Raw genomic sequence first — 16,314 nt, 5'->3', positions numbered from 1 at the left:
GAGTAGTAACAGATGGAGTAAAGAGTAACAGTGGTGGTAATAACAAAGCAGGAGGAATAGATGGAGGAACGGTGATGGTAACACCAGATGGAACAGGAGGAACGGATGGAGTAACGGCAGCAGTACTAACAGAGTAACAGATGGAGTAACAGCAGTGGTACTAACAGACGGAGTAGTAACAGACGGAGTAAGGAGCAACGGTGGTAATAACGGATGGAGCAAGAGGAATAGATGGAGGAACGGTGGTGGTAACAACAGATGGAGCAGGAGGAACGGATGGAGTAACGGCAGCAGTACTAACAGGGTAATAGCAGTAGGTGGAGTAACGGCAGCGGTAGTGGCAGACGGAGCAGGAGGAATAGATGGAGGAGCAGCAGGGACAGACGGAGTAGTAACAGAGTCACAGTGGCCGTAGTAACGGAGCAGCAGGAATAGATGTAGGGCGGTGGCTGTCGCCGTAACAGCACTTGCAGCAGTAGGAACCGTCACAGCCGGCGCACCAAGAGCAGTCAGGGCGCCGGCCTAAGCCCAGGCCCACGTGCTCCTCTCTGCCAGGTGCTATCTAGATTCCCATTGAGCCCTTCAGCCCTCGGGCGGGCACCGGAAGGAAGCGCTGCTACCTCTCCACCTCACAGATGAGGCACAGCCATGGGCAAGGCTGCTGCCCAAGGCCACATGAGTGCTACACTGCTGTGCTGGGGCTTGAACCCACTCTCGCCCTGAGCCTGAGCCACACTGTCAGCCTGGCGGGGCTTCCCCAGCTTCTGCAGGGACGCAGGTGGGGAGGCCTCCTGGGAGAGAGATGCTGAAGGAGGTGGGCTGGGCACTTGGGACTGGCTCCATCTGGACACTGGGTTGGAAGCCCAGGGACTAGCTGGGAAGAGCAGTGGAGGGGAGGAAGGAGAGGGGAAGATGGTGTGGGGGAGAAACAGGAGGGCGAGTGGCGGGAAGGAAAAAGGGGTGTGGGCAAAGGGAAGGGAGGCAACAGCAGGAAGGGGGCAGAGAAGAAGGAGACCCCTGGGTCTGGGAAGATGCCCCTCCCAGCCCGGCCCCGGCCCAGCCCCACGGAGCTGCAGGCTTGGCCCTGCAGGCTGCCAGGCTGGGGGGCCTCTGCCAGGGCTCCAGGACACGGCTGACACTCAGCCCCCTCCTTTCCAAGCAGATCTCAGAGACCTGGAAATACCAGGAGAAAGTGGGCCTGGTGGAGCACGAGGGGGCAATGCCAGAGCCCGTGGGTGCTAAGGATGGTCCCAGGGGGCTGTGGGACCTGTGACTGGAAGTGCTGGGGATAAGGCAGGGATCCAACTCAGCCTGGAGCCATGGGATCCCAGGGAGACAGTGGAGTGGGCAAGGGTACCCGGTGCCCGCAGCATGGCTGGGTGAGAGCCACCGCAGGGCTGTGATCAGGGGGACAAAGCCACTCCATGGCTGGTATGTGCGACCATGAGCTGTGCGACCATGAGCTGTGCAGCCTGGGGGGCTGTGAGAAGCACGCACGGACATGGCACGGGGACAGGCTGTACACGCGGGGACCCAGCGGCAGACAGCCACATGGGGGGGGGGAGCTGCGCGTTCCCTGGAGCCTTGGTGTCCGAGGGAAACGCGGCCCTACGGTGAGGGATGCAGGTCCCTGTGGCTTTAGGCCCCACTCCAAGTACGTGGTTGGGGACCTCAGAGTGCCGGCACTCGCCCATCACAAGTGCACCCAGAGTGACAGGAAAGGCAGCAGAGGCTGCCCCCATGGGGCGAGGTGCCCAGGCCCGCGGCGAGGACGCGGCTGCTGCGTGGATACGTCTTCGTGCTTGGTGAGGCACGCCCTCCCCTTCTGTGCTCTGGACAGGGGTCCTGGCCGACTCCCCCCCACTGTCCACACCCACACACCCACCCCTCCCTCCCCCACAGCGGCCCCAAGCTGTGAGGTCACACGGGGAGGGAGACGCGCGAACGTGGCCCATCTGCCTCTGGCTCTTCATTCCAACATGCTGACAGCTGCGGATTCCGGCTGAGTCAGTGCCGGCTCCGAGGCTCCTTCTCCACACCCCAAGCGAACGCTCAGCCCCCCCGGAGACGTCCACGGCGGGCGCTGGGGTGGGGCAGCAGGAGGAGGGGCGCCCCGACTGCCAGGCACGAGAAGGGACGTCTACAGAACTACCAATTCCTACCGCCCTCCCACGGGCACTGCTGACCAGACCTCAAATGCCGGAGCCCAGCCAGCAACAGCTAGCCAACACGCCCCAGGCCCGGGCGTCCAGGCGCAGACCCTCTCCCTGCCGCCGACTGGCCCCTAGAGCGCAGTCTGTCTGCGCATCATTCTGGGGACTCACCATCTTCAGCTTGTGCTGCTGCAGGATGTCGTCAAGGTTCTGCCTCTTCTTGTAGTTGAAGTAGAAGTTCTTACACTGCGACACGGTCTTGGAGCCCACCATGCGGGCGATGGCCGACCAGTTCCGGCCATGCTCCAGGAGACCTGGGGGAGGGAGGGCGCTGAGCACGCCGGCAAGGCCTCTGGAGGGGGCAGCGCGGTGGGCCACATGCCCTGCGTGGGGACACGGCCCCAGAGGGATGTTGAGGGGCTGGTCTCCGAGCTTGGGCCTCTGCTGGGGTGTGCAAGAAAAGCCTGGGCTCGGGGAACAGGGGACAGGTGGGCCCATCCCTGGGTGCACGCCTCCAAGGCCAGCATCCCACATTCCACGTTCGGGACACAGCCTCCGCCTGGCCCCACTCTCCGCCTCCCCTGGCTGGCTGGAGGAGACAGTGATGACACACACTCACAGCTGCAGATGAGGCCTCGGGAGACGGGGCTGCTTTCCGGCCACGCCAGGCAGGAGAGGAAGGGGTGTGATGCAGGGAGACAGGCTGGGGGAGCTGGGGCCCCCAAGGCCCACGCACCCGGATCCAGTGGTGGCCTGGGGGCTAGGGGGACCTGCCTCCAAACGGCCCCATCTCCTCAAGTGGGGAGAAACCCTGAGGACAGGCAAACCCCTGTCCTGGAGCAGAAAAAGCCCCCTCCATTGGCTCAGGCCACAGCTGCACCCCCCCCCCAGCTTTTATGTTCAAAGCTGCAAGCCCCAGGCTCAGCAGAAGGGCAGCTCTAACCGTGTCTCCAGGCAGTGCCAGAGAAGCCACCAGGTCTCAGCCCATCTGCACACAGAGCTCCCAGCACACACAGACACACACGCACACAGAGATACATAAGTGCGTGCACACTCACATGTGCGCACATGCACATTCACACATCAGCACACACTCATGTACACGTGCGTGCACATACGTATGCATGTGAACACACTCACACACACACGCGACCACATACACCCGTACACAGGCTGCTTCCCCAGCGGCATGACCCTGCCCAGCCCCACGTGCCCGAGTGGGGGAAGGGGAGTCTGGGAGGGGCAGCATCCTGGGACTCAAGGTGTGGGAGGGGTCCCAAGTGTTGCAGCTGAAGATCCCCCTGAGGTTGGAGGCCATTTTCATGGAATCACACCCAGCTCCTGAGAGGCCCTGTCCTGTTCTGGCCTTGTTGTTCATTCATTCATTCATTCCGGCCACCGGGCCACAAATCTGCCAACGGCGTGTCATACACAAGGCTCCCAACAAAAACAACAGCGTCAACAACAACGTCAACAAGCCCCCATGTCCCACCCAGTGACACAGAGCTCTCCAAGCCCCTTCAGAGACGCAATTCCACCTCGTCCTTGCTGCCCAGGCCGTGAAGCTTCTCATCTGCAGGATGGGAAATCCCAGGCTCGAGGGGTCAGGGCAGCACACGGGGGAGGGGTCAGTGGGGGGGCACCAGTTTGCTGGCCCTGTGCCCCGGCAGTGGGGGTGGACCGTCAGCCACCTGCTCGCCTGTGGTGCCCAGGGCCACGTGGCACGGTGACCAGCTCCTCAGGGTTCCTCAAGGACAGGCACTGACGGGGAGGGCCGGCTCGGGACCGAGTGTAACCCGGCCCCCTGACCTTTCCCTCCGAGAGCCAGCAGCAGCTGCCCCTTCCAGGGAGTGAGCCACCATGGGGGACACGAGACGCGTGTTTATTTATATTTTCCCTGCTGGGGCCGAGAGAGAGCCTGGCAAGCGCGGCAGCCAGGGCACAGGCACAGATCCAGGGGTGGCCTGCCCCAGGGAAGGGTGACATTTCCAAACTACATAAACAAATAAGGAAGTGGTTCAGAGCGGGGGGGGCTCTTGAACTCCCTCGTGGGAGCCGCTGGGCTGACCGGTGGGGGTCACCCAACCCTTCCTGAAAGTGTGGGGCTCTGGAGGGAGGCAGTGGGCTGGGGGGGTCATACACTCTGCCCAGAACAGCTTCACGCTCCCGACAATCCCCTCTGCCCTGCTAGCCTCAGTTTCCTCAAGTGCCAGGAAGAGCTGGGGGGGACGGTTCTAAGGCCACTCTGAGTCCTGTGCTCTGCACCCCACACTAGGGCCCCAGACACACAGGGGAGCACCGGGCACCCCAGGCGCACCTAAGCCGCCTAACCTGGAGAGGACACAGCAGGGGGGCCTCACAAGACCCCAGCAGCCCCCAGACACAGGCGGCACAGCAGGGCGGAGGCGTGCCCTCCTCCCAGGAAAGCAGGAGAGGGCCAAGGAGGGCGCATGGGGCCGCCTCCCGGGACCTGCTCCCACAGCCGGGAGCTGCTCGCACCGCCCTCAGCCCCTCGGGACCAGGCACTCACATCCTCTCATCCGCGTCTCCCCCTCGGCCAAGTTTTCCGGAAACATACGGCTGGAAGATGCTCCCAGAGCGGCGGGAGCGGCGGGAGGCGCGGGCTGGCGGCTCTGCCGGGCGCGCTGGCGGCTGCTGCTCTGCGCGCGGCTCCGGGCTCTGCGGCCGAGAGGCGGGAGCAGCAGGGGCGCAGCTCCGAGCGCGCGCGGCCACCCTGGGCGCCGTCCCCTCCGCGGCGGCGCGCGCGAGGTGCCCTCCCCGGAGAGGGCGGGCCGTGGGGGGGTTCGTGCCAGGCGTCACCAGCGCTCCGAGCGCGCACCAGCCGCGCTGACGCTCAGCGAGGGGTGCTGGCCGGGGCCCGGGCCCTGCCGCCGGCAGCAGCGCCCACCGCACCGCGTCCTGGCGCGGTCCTCCACCTTGGGCGCGCGGCAGCACGAATGTGACCTCCAGACGCCGACGGGCGGCGGCAGGGAGCGTGGCAGCGGCCCAGGTTCAGAGGGGCGGGCCCAGCCAGCCCTGGCTCCCCCTCCCTCTCTCCCCATCCGTGGCTGCGGCGGCGTCAGCAGCGGTAAGAACAGAGGAGGGATCCAGAAAAACAGAGCTGCTCCACCCCCGGCCGCCAGGGCGCCAACAGCTCCGCCCGCCTCTTTCCCGGCCAGTTCCACCTGCGGTCTGCCCCGCCCCCGGGCCGCCGCGGGCCTGGCCCAGCGCTCTGTGGACCACGGAGGGGCGGGTGCTGGCAGGGCTCCGTGAGTGCTGGTAGCACGATGAAGACCTGAGGGTCCGCTCCAAGAAAACAAGGCGACCAGCCATTTAGGGTGCCGGGAAGGGCTCCCTGCTGCGGGTCTGGGGCACCGCCGCCTCTCTCCCTGGCTGAGCCAGCAGTCTGCCCCCCCCCACACACACACACCTGCCGCGGATGTAGCAGGCAGCTCCCAGGAGGTTGAAAGTTAACTCAGCCGAACTTTGGACTTAGATCCAGGTCACGACCAATTCCCCCCACTCAGGGGTCACTGCCCTGCTTGTCTCCTTGACCTTCAGCCAATCCATCCGGCCTACGAGGCTCAAGACACGCTCCCCAGGGGCCTGAAGCCCCCTGGCTGTGCACCTAAACATCACCTTACATCTAGGAGTCTAGATTTTTCTGCCAGACCCCCAGGTGGTCCAAGTGAGCTTTAGGGATGCCCATCCAATCACACCACTCCCCTGGGTTAAAAAACAGACCTCAGAGCAGGGCAGTCAAGGCCCACCTGTACCACAACTCCTACCTGTCTGCCCTGCTTACTGGCCCCCACTGCTGTAACCTGGGATGTGCCAGGAATACCACTCTGTGCCCACATGGCTTTCCGAAAGCTGAGCCCACCTTCCAAGTCTCATCTTGAACCCGCCTGCTCCTAGAAGCCTGCTGTGGCCACGCTCAGAGAGCCGAACTCCCGGTCACTCTGCTGCCTCAGGACTCTGTCATGTCCATCACACTGACCCTTTATGCCACAGCCCCTCGTCTGCCCCACAGTCGTTCACTGCTGGGTCCAGGCCTCCATGGAGCTTGGCACGCAGCTCCAACCCATGGCTGTAGAGTCGATTCCAACTCACAGGGACCTACAGGACAGAGCAGAACTACCCCAGAGGGTTTCCAAGGCTGCCATCTTATGGAAGCAGATTGCTACATCTTTGTCCTGCACAGCAGCTGGTGGGTCCCAACTGCCGACCTTTCTGTTGGCGGTTGAGCGCTTTAACCACTGTGCCACCTGGGCTCCTGGCAGGCACTCAGAGATGAACAAGGCTTCAGATACCAGAGGGGCTGGGTCTAGGGGTGTACTGGTTGTCCCACAACATCTCCGCCACTTCTCTGGCTCTCGGGAAACAGACGCCCAAAGGATCAGAGCGTGGCCTCCCCAGGAAAGGCTGGGGTGCCCGCCTCTGGCCCCGGAGCACACCCCACACACGTTCTGTGACTGCGCCCATGGCAGCGGCGGATTCTGCAGCACTCCCTGTGGTCTGGGTTCCCTGACCCCACTTCTAATTTCTAAGGAAGGAGTTTCGTTCTTAAGAGGCAGGAGACTGCAACTAGGAAGTGAAATTGACCAAGACAGGAAGTCAGGCCAGGAGTCTGAGTCACAGACGCTGGCTCACAGAAGGAGGCCAAGGGGCGGCTGCGTGCGTGTGTGTGTGCGTGTGCGTGCGCGTGCATGTGTGTCTCTGTGTCTGTGTGTTTCTGTGTGTCTGTGTGTAGCTGTTCTCAGCAGGGAATGTGGGGGCTAGGGGCAGCCACTCTGGCCTCCTTCAGGGGACCTACCCACACATCGCCCCTGGGCTGGGATAGACTGCTCTCCTGGGGGTGATGACTCAGCCCCTCAGCTCAATGCACTGGCTTCCCGGATGGCTAAACTCCCACTGTGTCTTCCTGCACACTTGGGGCCTCTGCTTCACTCTCTTTCTGGTCTTTGAACCTGCGCCACCAATCAAGCCCCTACCCACTGTGTGCCACACTCACCATGTGTACCGGGAATGTCACACATCACCCCAGCTCTCTCTGCAAACCCAGCCCCTCCCCAGCAGCCATATCCACCCTGAAGTTCCCTGCCCCCCTGCCCCAGACCAGGGCTTGAGGGCCACAGACTATCTTCGAGAAGGGGCACATCTACCATCACCCCAACCTCTGTTCCCTAAACTCTGGTTTGCAAAACACCAGGCTCTGCCCCAAAAACAAGCACAGGAGGGGAAAACCCAGCCCACTTCAACCAGCATCATCCTACTTCCTCATTTCAGAAACGCCGAGTGCTGGGCGGGCTGGACAGAGCCACCACTGGGCTGGCACGTACTCCACATCACAGGTTCACAGAGCACCCACCGTCCCAGAGATGCCACGGGGACGTCGACAGAGGTGGCGTTGCACCGGGCATTTTACCCACCTGCCTTTGGCTCTCCATAGTGCCTAAGGCACTTGACTGCTAACCAGAAGGCTGGCGGTTCAAACCCACCAGCCACTCCTCGGAAGGAAGGTTGGGCATTCCTACTTCCATAGTGATACTGCCTCGGAAACCCAAGGAGGGGTTGCTATGAGTCGGGGCCAACTCAATGGCAAATAACAACAACAAGTCCTCTCCTAAGGACAAGACTCAGCTCCTACTGTGCCTCCGAGACTGACCCATACATGAGGTGAATGGGACACAAATCCAGCACGGCCAACCCCGTGTCGCCGGCCCTACCCCTCTGGGAGAACACTTCGTTTCACGCATAATGTATTCTTCCTACAGAGCCACCTAAAGTGACAACCTGGTGGGCAGGGCGGTGCCAATCCCACCACCCATCTGCAAAGAGAAGACTGTGTGTGTGTCTGTGTGTCCACACACAGCGCTGGCCTCTCTGATCCCTCCTGAGAACACGGTAACTGACTCAGGCTGCCCCCCCCAGGAGGTACTTCAGCACTTAATAAGCCCGCTCCTTTACCAAGTAGACAGCCCCGCATGCTGCTCTGCGAGCCTCAAAGCCTTTGTGGATTCCCTCTGAGAGTAGAATCAGGTGGGCTGGGAAACGTCGGACCTCATCTGCAAGGGTGGTTCCAGGAACGAGGCACGCCTGCCCTGGGTCGGGCTGCACCTCTAGTTCCCCCGAGCTCCGGCTCATCCCAGCAGAGCCTGCCCACCCCGAGAGAAGCACTTCACTTGGGTGCCGAGCCTGGCTCAGGGGCCCAGGGGTCAGTTAGGTCAGCCAGCTAAGTGCTGGCTTGTCTCCTCCCCATGCCCCAGCTGATGACGGTAGCCAGGAAGTGGCCCCAGCAGACCAGAGCCCAGCCAGGCCCATCAGCTGCCCGGCCTGTGAGCTGACCACGGGTCCCCAGTCTGCTGGGAGCCTGACAGCTGCCTGCAGCGCCCCCAGGCCCAGTACACGGGCTGCTGTGGCTCCTGTGGCGGGGCAGCCCAGGCTCACCATCTGGAGGGGTCCCCCACCTCCCATTCCACCCCCACCCCCACCCCCACCGAGCCTTCATTCTTCATTCCTGAAAACTCCTTCAGCCAGCTAGCACATACAGTAAGCACTGCCCAGATGCCCTGGTCCCTTCCTCCCTCCACCAGACTGGGGTTGCACGGGGAAATCTGGGGCCCATCCTGGGTTCATCTAGCTTTTGGGGGTTCACCTGTGCCATCTCCCCCTCACCGTACAGGCCACCCAAACCGCCCAGCGCCTCTCCGGGGTTAAGACGGATTCCCCACCCCCTCTACAGCTGGCTCTGCCGCCTGGGACCAGAGAACGGGGTGGGGCCAGTGCCTCCAGCACAGCTAGGTCAGGACACAGAGCAGCCAGGCTGACCTTTCCCAGGGGAGGGAGTCACACAGTCCCACCCAGAGTGGCCCAAGGCCAAGAGGCAGGCAGCCAGCTCCCTGCAGCTGCCAGATTCTCGGGTGGTACTTCCTGCGCACATTCAATCTCCACCCGGCGTGCACCCCAAGAAAGGAGGGGTCGCCACCCACCTGGGACCCTCTCCCAATGGCCCCATGTTCTCAGAGTCACAGCCAGGCTCCACCCCTTGGCAATCACGGCCCGGGTCCCACTGGTCTCTCCAATGACTCCGGCTGTTCTCCTACTCACTCTCCGAGTCCTGACCACAGGGCCTTTGCACATACTGTTCCTGTCTTCTTTGTCAGCTTCATATTAACAGCCAGTCTGGTGCCTGGCCACGTGCTAAGACCTTTGTGTAGATGACCTTAATCCTCTTGCAGCCTCCTTCCAGCTCTGCCACTAGAGTGCCTGGGTTCAGATCCCAGTTCCGCCGTGGAATGGCTGTTTGACCTTGGGCAGCTTCCTCAACCTCTCTGGGCTGGTTTCCTTGTCCGAATAAAGGAATCACACACAGCACTGGCCTCAGGGGTGGTGGGGAGGAAGCGACTTAACAGACTTAACACCAGCGTCAGCAGTGCCTAGCCCTCGGCTGGCACTCAGTATGCCACTTGCGCTAATCAAGCATCCGTGCTCTGGGCGCAGCCCAAGGGCACCTCCTCATCGGGAGCCTCTGTGACCAGGTGGGCCCTTGGTATGCTCGAGACGTGTGCTAAGGAGATGGCTGCCCTCTGGGGCCTTGCCCAGCCTGAAAGGGGTAAGGGCTGTGGCCCCAGGAGGGGCAGTCCTTGCTCAGGCCACACCCAAACCTGTAAGAGGCTGAGGTGCGCTGCGGCCTGCCGCTCCAGAGCACGCGCTCTACTGCAGGCCGAGGACCCACCTCCTTGGCGAGTGGCATCCTAGGTGGCTCCCCCCTAGTCTTACTCCAGAGAACAGGGTAACCTGAAGTCAGGGTAAGGAGGAGCCCCGCTGAGGGCACAAGCCAAGTAGCGGTTTGTAGCCACGTGCAGCGATGGGGCCCTCGGAACACGCAGTGTCATCACGCCTAGGGTGTCACAGCCTGAGTCTCTTCCCCTGTTCACTCTCCTCCAACCACAGGAAGCGGGTGACGGTTTGGTTCCCCCTGTACGCAGGAGCTCTGGGAGCATAAAGCCTAAGGCACTTGACTGCTAACGAGAAGGCTGGCGGTTCAAACCCACCAGCCACTCCTCAGAAGGAAGGTTGGGCAACCTACTTCCATAGATATAACGCCTTCGAAACCCAAGGAGGGGTCGCTGTGAGTCGGATCCAACTCGACGGCAGTGATTACTGAGTAAGCAGAAACAAGGTCTGACACATGGCTTTCCTGCAAGCCTCCGAGCTGCCCTCCCAGAGCTGCAGGCAGGTTCAGTGGGCCTGAGGTTCTCAGGACACCTGGCTGCTCACCTGCCCGGGCCCCGAGGAACGGGGCTTAGGGAACCCCTGCCCGCACTGGGTGAGGCCCAAGCTGTTTCAAATGATGGGGGGCAGGACAGAGGGACATCACCTGCCCGGCATGTAGCTGGCTCTCGGGTTCTTTCGTATCTCTGAATTTTCGAGGTCTGGGCAGCGGGCTCTAGCACCTTCCCAGTACCCCCTCCCCAGCTGTGGAGACAGAGCTGCTGGAGGCTGCCGGCCCCTGCCTCCCTGCTGCCACCTGAACATTGCCATCAGCAGCCGCCCCGTGCAGTCCCTGTCCAGACTGCTGTGATCCGTGGCGGACGGCACGCTGGGGCTCAGCACGTTATCACAAAGGTCACTGAGCATGTCTCGGCGCACACAGGCCCTGGCAGGCCCCCACACCGGGACCCCGGGGGGCTGTCCCTCAGGGCAGGGCCGCGGGGGCGGCAGGGCCTGGGATGAGCTCACTGCTGTTTAGAGGACCCAGCGCTGAGTCCCCCCCATCCCTCCCCACCCACAGGCTGCCCTTCTGGGGGGCTGCTGCCGCCACCAACTCCTGGTGCCCAGGCGACAGGGAGGGCAGCAGAGTGGGCCGTGGTGAGGACAGCCTCCCCACGAAGGGAGAGCGAGGGTATGAGACCAGGGCTGTCGGTGCCGGCACTGTCACCAGCCACAGCCCCCCGGGGGCGCACGTGGTTGAAAAGACTCATAAAATTCTACAAACGTCCAGAGCAGCATTGCTCCCAACGACTGAAGGGTGGAACGGCGCCAACCTGCGACGATAAACAAAACGTCGTCTACGCACAATGGAGTATTACTCAGCCCTGAAGAGAAACGAAGCTTTGATACGTGCTATGGCCCAGCTGAACCTCGGACACAGTACGCTGAGTGAAAGAGCCAGCCACAAAGGGACAAGTGTCGTATGATGCTATTTATGAAAAACACTCGGGACAGGCGAGTGCGTCAAAGCAAATGAGTGGTCGCAAGGGGCTGCGGGAGGGGATTGGGGGACTGCTGGGGGTGGGGGCTTTCCTTCTGGGGGGGAGAATGTTCTGGAAGTAGATGGTCGTGATGGTTGGACAACATGCATGTACTTAAATGCCACTGACTCAAGTGGTCACTTTGACGTTACATGTTTTTCTATGATAAAACAAGGCACGGGGACCTCTGTGCCCACAGCGAAATCCACGCCAGAGGCTGACACGAAGGCCAAGAAAGCAGAGAACCCCTCGGGGGGCTGACCGCTGCCCCCGGGCCCTGCCAGCTGGAGACGGGGCCTACAGCTCCCAATGGCCATTCCTGACGCCAGCCGTTGCCGGTGCCACCTCGCCTCTTCCGGGGATACCAAGGCTCACCAGCTCGCCCCGGCACCCCTGGCCTCAGGGCTAGGTAGGCCCACCGCCAGGCTGGGCCCCTGATGGGGGGCTATGGAGGGTCTCCTCAGGTCTGGGCGCTGCTGGATGAATTCCAGAACCAGCTGCCCCATGGTCCGAGGCCCTGGGCCGTCCTCAGACCCACCATCCTGTGTCCTGGAACCTCTACAAAGGCCACTTGTTCCCTTCAAGACATGACCCATGACACACCTCACAGGGTCACCTGCAAGCAGGCCTGCAGAACATGGCTTCTGTTCCCAACCCTATGCCCACCAGTGCCAGGCACCCTGCATGTTAGCTCAGGACCCTGACTCAGCAATTCCACGGCGTCCTCCACAGCCCATGCCCCAAACCACCCCAGATCCTGTGATCCACATGGGCATGTTCAAACGTGACACCAATTCCTGCAGCCCTATTCCAGAACATTCCAGCCCAGGACAGAAGGGACTTCATGCTCCCAACTGTCCCTTCCACAGGGACCCAGCCGTACTCCTGCCACCGTTTCCAGAGCCATGCCACACTGTGCACGACCATGAGAGCCACTCCACCAACCACGTGCACAGCAGGAGCGATGGCCTGAGGTCACCTGGGGACACGCTCTGGGGCCCAATGCAGTAGCCAACACAGATCCATCTTACAGAGGGCAATGTGGGACTCCACGTGGAGCGACCACTGTGGTCAAACCAGAGCCTGCTCCTGCTGGCCACACCGTGCCTGGTTCAAGACCAAACGTGCAGCGTCTCCACACACCCGAGCCTCCGGGGCCCAGACCACACCCCCAGGTGGCAGGAGTGCCCGAGCCCTCACCCTTCTTGGCTGTCTCCATCTCCTCCTCGGTCCAGCGGGAGCTCTCGTTCAGTTCCATGGAGGCTGCAAGGAAGATACAGGAGGGTTGGTGGCAGCCCAGACGGGCGGACGGACCTCACTGGCATCTCATCAGCTGAGGGGCTTGGAGCCCCTGGGGGGCTGTGTTCCCTGATGCTCCTGCTTGAGCCCTTATGCCACGCTGGGCACTGGCTGGGCACTGGGGGACCTGCAATCACCCCGTTCTGCACAGGGGGACGCTGAGGCTCCCCGGGGTCGAGGGCCTTGCCCGGGAGAGCTGCCCCTGGACATAGGTACTTCCTTGAGAAGGGGGGCAAGCTTAGGGCATGGTGACCCTGTGTGAGTGTGGCCTTCAGGTGGGCAGAGACCCGCTCTGGCCACGGACCCATCTGGGCTGGCTCAGAGTCCCCTGGGGGCAGTTCCGTGCACCACAGGGTGCTATCCCTGGTCTCTACCCGCTAGAGGCCAGTGCCCTCGCTCCTAGCTGTGACAACCCCAGCATCCCTGGGGGACAGACGCCCCCTGGCTGAGGCCACTGCTCTGGAGGCAGTTCCTACACACGGCCAGTAGCGCTTCGTCAGGTCCTTGTGCCATTGGAAGGGCTGTGCCGGGTCGGGGTCAGGGGCCGGGGGCCATGGTGGAGTCCTGGTCTTGCCTTCTGGGTGCCTGAGACCGTGTGAAGGAGGTGGTGAGGTGGAGACGAGGGGTGTACACTGCCTGGAACAGCACCTAGAACAGTGCCAGGTACAGAGTGTGTACTTGACCAGCCCAGGGGCAAGTGGGGAAGGTGACCCAGCAGCTCACGCCAGGAGAGGGGATGTAGTACTGCCCACACCGGCAGCCAGCAACACCTGGACAGGTGGAGGCCATCAGCGGCCTCCACTCCCAGCAATTCCTGACTGTCCCCTCCTTCCCACAGACCCCCAGAGGGAGGCCTAGCTGGGGGAAGGGCTGCTGAAACAGCCCTTTGGAGGGTTTGCGGGTTGTTCTCCACCTCACGGCACAGTCCCCTGGAGGAATGGTGAAGAAGTCCCCCAGGACGAGGCCTGCCAGCATGCATCCTACACAGCCCTCTTGTCTGGGACTCCAGGCCTGCCAGCACCAAGGGGTGACCGCAAAACTACAAGAGCTGGTAGGGATTTGTGGCCGAGAGGCTGAATTCAAATTGGAGACTTCAGGGAGGCCATACCCCTTCTCAAAGCCTCAAGCAGTCATGCATGAAATGGGTTGGAACCACCTCAGGGACAGACCCAAGGGGCTCAGGGGGAGGAAGCAGCACCTCCGTCAAGCCCTGCCCAGGGAAGGGGCCCTGGCACCGGGGCCTCTGGGGAGCCAGCAGGGGCCAATGCAGGAGGACTGGCCCAAGCCAGCCAGGTACAGAGACAGAGGCCAGGCGTGTGTTGGCTGCCCTCTGGTGGCAGAACTGCAGCACTGCTTCTCAATCTGCCCCCACTGGGGTACTAGGGGAGTCCCTGGGGTGGTGGAAAATGTTTGATCACTCGTGGCTAACCGAAAGGTCGGCGATTTGAATCCACCCCAGGCACTGAGGAAGGTCTGGCAACCTACTTCTGAAAACAAGCCATTGCAAACCCTGTGAAGCAGAGTTTGGTTTTTAGATGTTTCTAGTTTAATTTGCTTTTTAACTTACTTCCTCTTCCACCCATGGGAGCACAGCTCTACTGACAGGTGTGGGGTCACCATGAGTCAGAGACGACTCGGCCAGTGGCTTTTCTGCAGCAGGGGAGTGAGGCTCGGGGCACCTGGAGATGGAACATCTGGCTGAGCACAAAGACACTGAGGCCCAGGGAAGTGAAGGTACGACCGGGACGCCTAGCACGGCCAGGGCCAGGGGCCAGAGCCTCCTAGAAAGGAAGGCTGCTGCCTAGCCCCCACCACAGGAGCCCCGTGGACGTGCTGGCCGCTCTGACTTCCAACAGAACAGACACTAACAGAAAGCAGACGACGTGGACTTTCCAGGCGGCCTCCAGCCACCCAGCCCCTCCCCTGCCCGGGTGCCACTCCAGGCTTCTGCACACAGAAATACACCAGATGCTCACCTGACGAGGTGACTGCTATCAGTTCTGGGCACTGCTGTGACCGTGCCTGCTGTACAGAGCACGGAGGCTCCGCAAGGCCAAGGGGCCCGCCCCAGGCCACACAGTGAGCTCAGCAGACAAAGCTGGGGCTGGAACTCCAGAGTCTAACTCGTGAAGACACGCTGTAACCACTAGGCTACCTCGCCCTTTGCTGTTGGCCATGAATTCAAATTTCATGAAACTTCCATGTGGGCAAAACGAAACATGCACGCTGGCTGGACTGGGACAGAATGCTGGCATTATCCTACGTGGCTTCAGGCACAGGGCAGGATGGAGCCAGGGGCTGGACCCAGGCTATCCTGGCCAGCAGTCTGTGCTGTGAGAGGGCCTCCCTGCGAGGCCCCAACAGGTGCACCGTGAGTCTGATGGACAGAAGCCCTCCCTCAAACATCAAAGCCACCTGGGGGCAGCAGCAGCTCGTTTGCTTCCCAGCATCCACTCAGCACCGCTGGGTGGAGAACCAGGACCTGGCGAGGTCTGCTTCCCAGAGAAGCCCCACCCCATGCGCAGAGGATGGGGCAAGGCCCAAACTTTGAATCAGGCCTGAGGTGTGACCAGGGCCGTCAGTCACCCTACAGTGTCACCTGTCTAAGGTTCCCACAGGCAGTTCTAAGGTGAGGGCAGAGCTGTTGGGACCCAGGCCCTGCCCTCCCAGGTACAGACAGGGTGTTTGAGAAGGTGGGGATTCCCCTCGAGGGCCTCAAAATGCTGTGGATAGTGGAGAGGCCTTCAGATGGGGCTTCTGGAAAAGCATACAGATGAAGGGAGAGATGGGCAGAAAACCATGACACAGTCCAGGGACCCCAGTCCTGCTGAGCCCCACATGGAACCAAAGATTCAGGTCTCATCACTCCGGAAGGGCCTTGGTTTTCCATCCATCCATCCATTAACCCACCCTCCATCCATCCTCCATCCACCCTCCATCATCCATCCATTCATCCTCCATCCATTCCTCATCCATCTGTCCATCATCTAGCCATCCATCCATCCTCCACCCATCTGTTTATCCTCCATCCATCCATCCATCATCCGTGCATCCTCCATCCATCATCCACACATGCATCTACCCATTCATCCATTCCCTAGACATCCATCCTCTATCCATCCATCTATCCTCTAGCCATCCACCCATCCATCTATCATCTAGTTACCCACCATCCATCCATCTGTCTATGCCCCATCACCCAGGCAAGTACGCCTTCATCCATCTTCCATCCATCCATCATTTACCCATCCATCCTCCATCCATTATCTGTCCTTCACCCATCATCCATGCATGCATGCACCCATTCATTTCCCATCCGTCCATCCATGCATCCATCTATTCATCCATCTATCATCTAACCATTCCTCCATTCATCCGTCATGTAGCCATACATCATCCATTCATTCATCCTCTAGGCATCCATCCATCATCCATCTACCCATCCATTATCTATTCATCTATCCATCCACCTTCCATCCATCCATCCATGCATGCATCCATCACCCATCCATCCATCCACCCAACAATCATCCATCCACTCATCCATCCATCTTCCAGCCATCCATTATCATCTAGCCATCCTCCGTCCATCCATCCTCCATCCA

At 61.2% G+C, this 16,314-nt stretch overlaps 1 protein-coding gene across 1 annotated transcript in view; it reads right to left on the bottom strand.

The window, feature by feature from the left end:
• The window catches only part of NCOR2 (nuclear receptor corepressor 2), a 138,265-nt gene that overhangs the window by 55,153 nt on the left and 66,798 nt on the right, over positions 1 to 16,314 (bottom strand). Inside the window, exons 16-17 of the mRNA XM_007938111.1 lie at positions 12,611 to 12,673; positions 2,325 to 2,467 (exon numbers count right to left, since the gene is read on the bottom strand). Of these exons, the coding sequence (XP_007936302.1) occupies positions 2,325 to 2,467; positions 12,611 to 12,673 (206 nt within the window). The remainder of the gene's footprint in view (positions 1 to 2,324; positions 2,468 to 12,610; positions 12,674 to 16,314) is intronic.

This window comes from Orycteropus afer, unplaced genomic scaffold, assembly GCF_000298275.1.
Source record: "Orycteropus afer afer isolate SDZICR_OR568_19922 unplaced genomic scaffold, OryAfe1.0 scaffold00048, whole genome shotgun sequence".
In the NCBI taxonomy this organism is placed as follows: domain Eukaryota; kingdom Metazoa; phylum Chordata; class Mammalia; order Tubulidentata; family Orycteropodidae; genus Orycteropus; species Orycteropus afer.
Note: the sequence above shows the minus strand (reverse complement) of the source record. Positions and strands in the feature narration are given on the sequence as shown.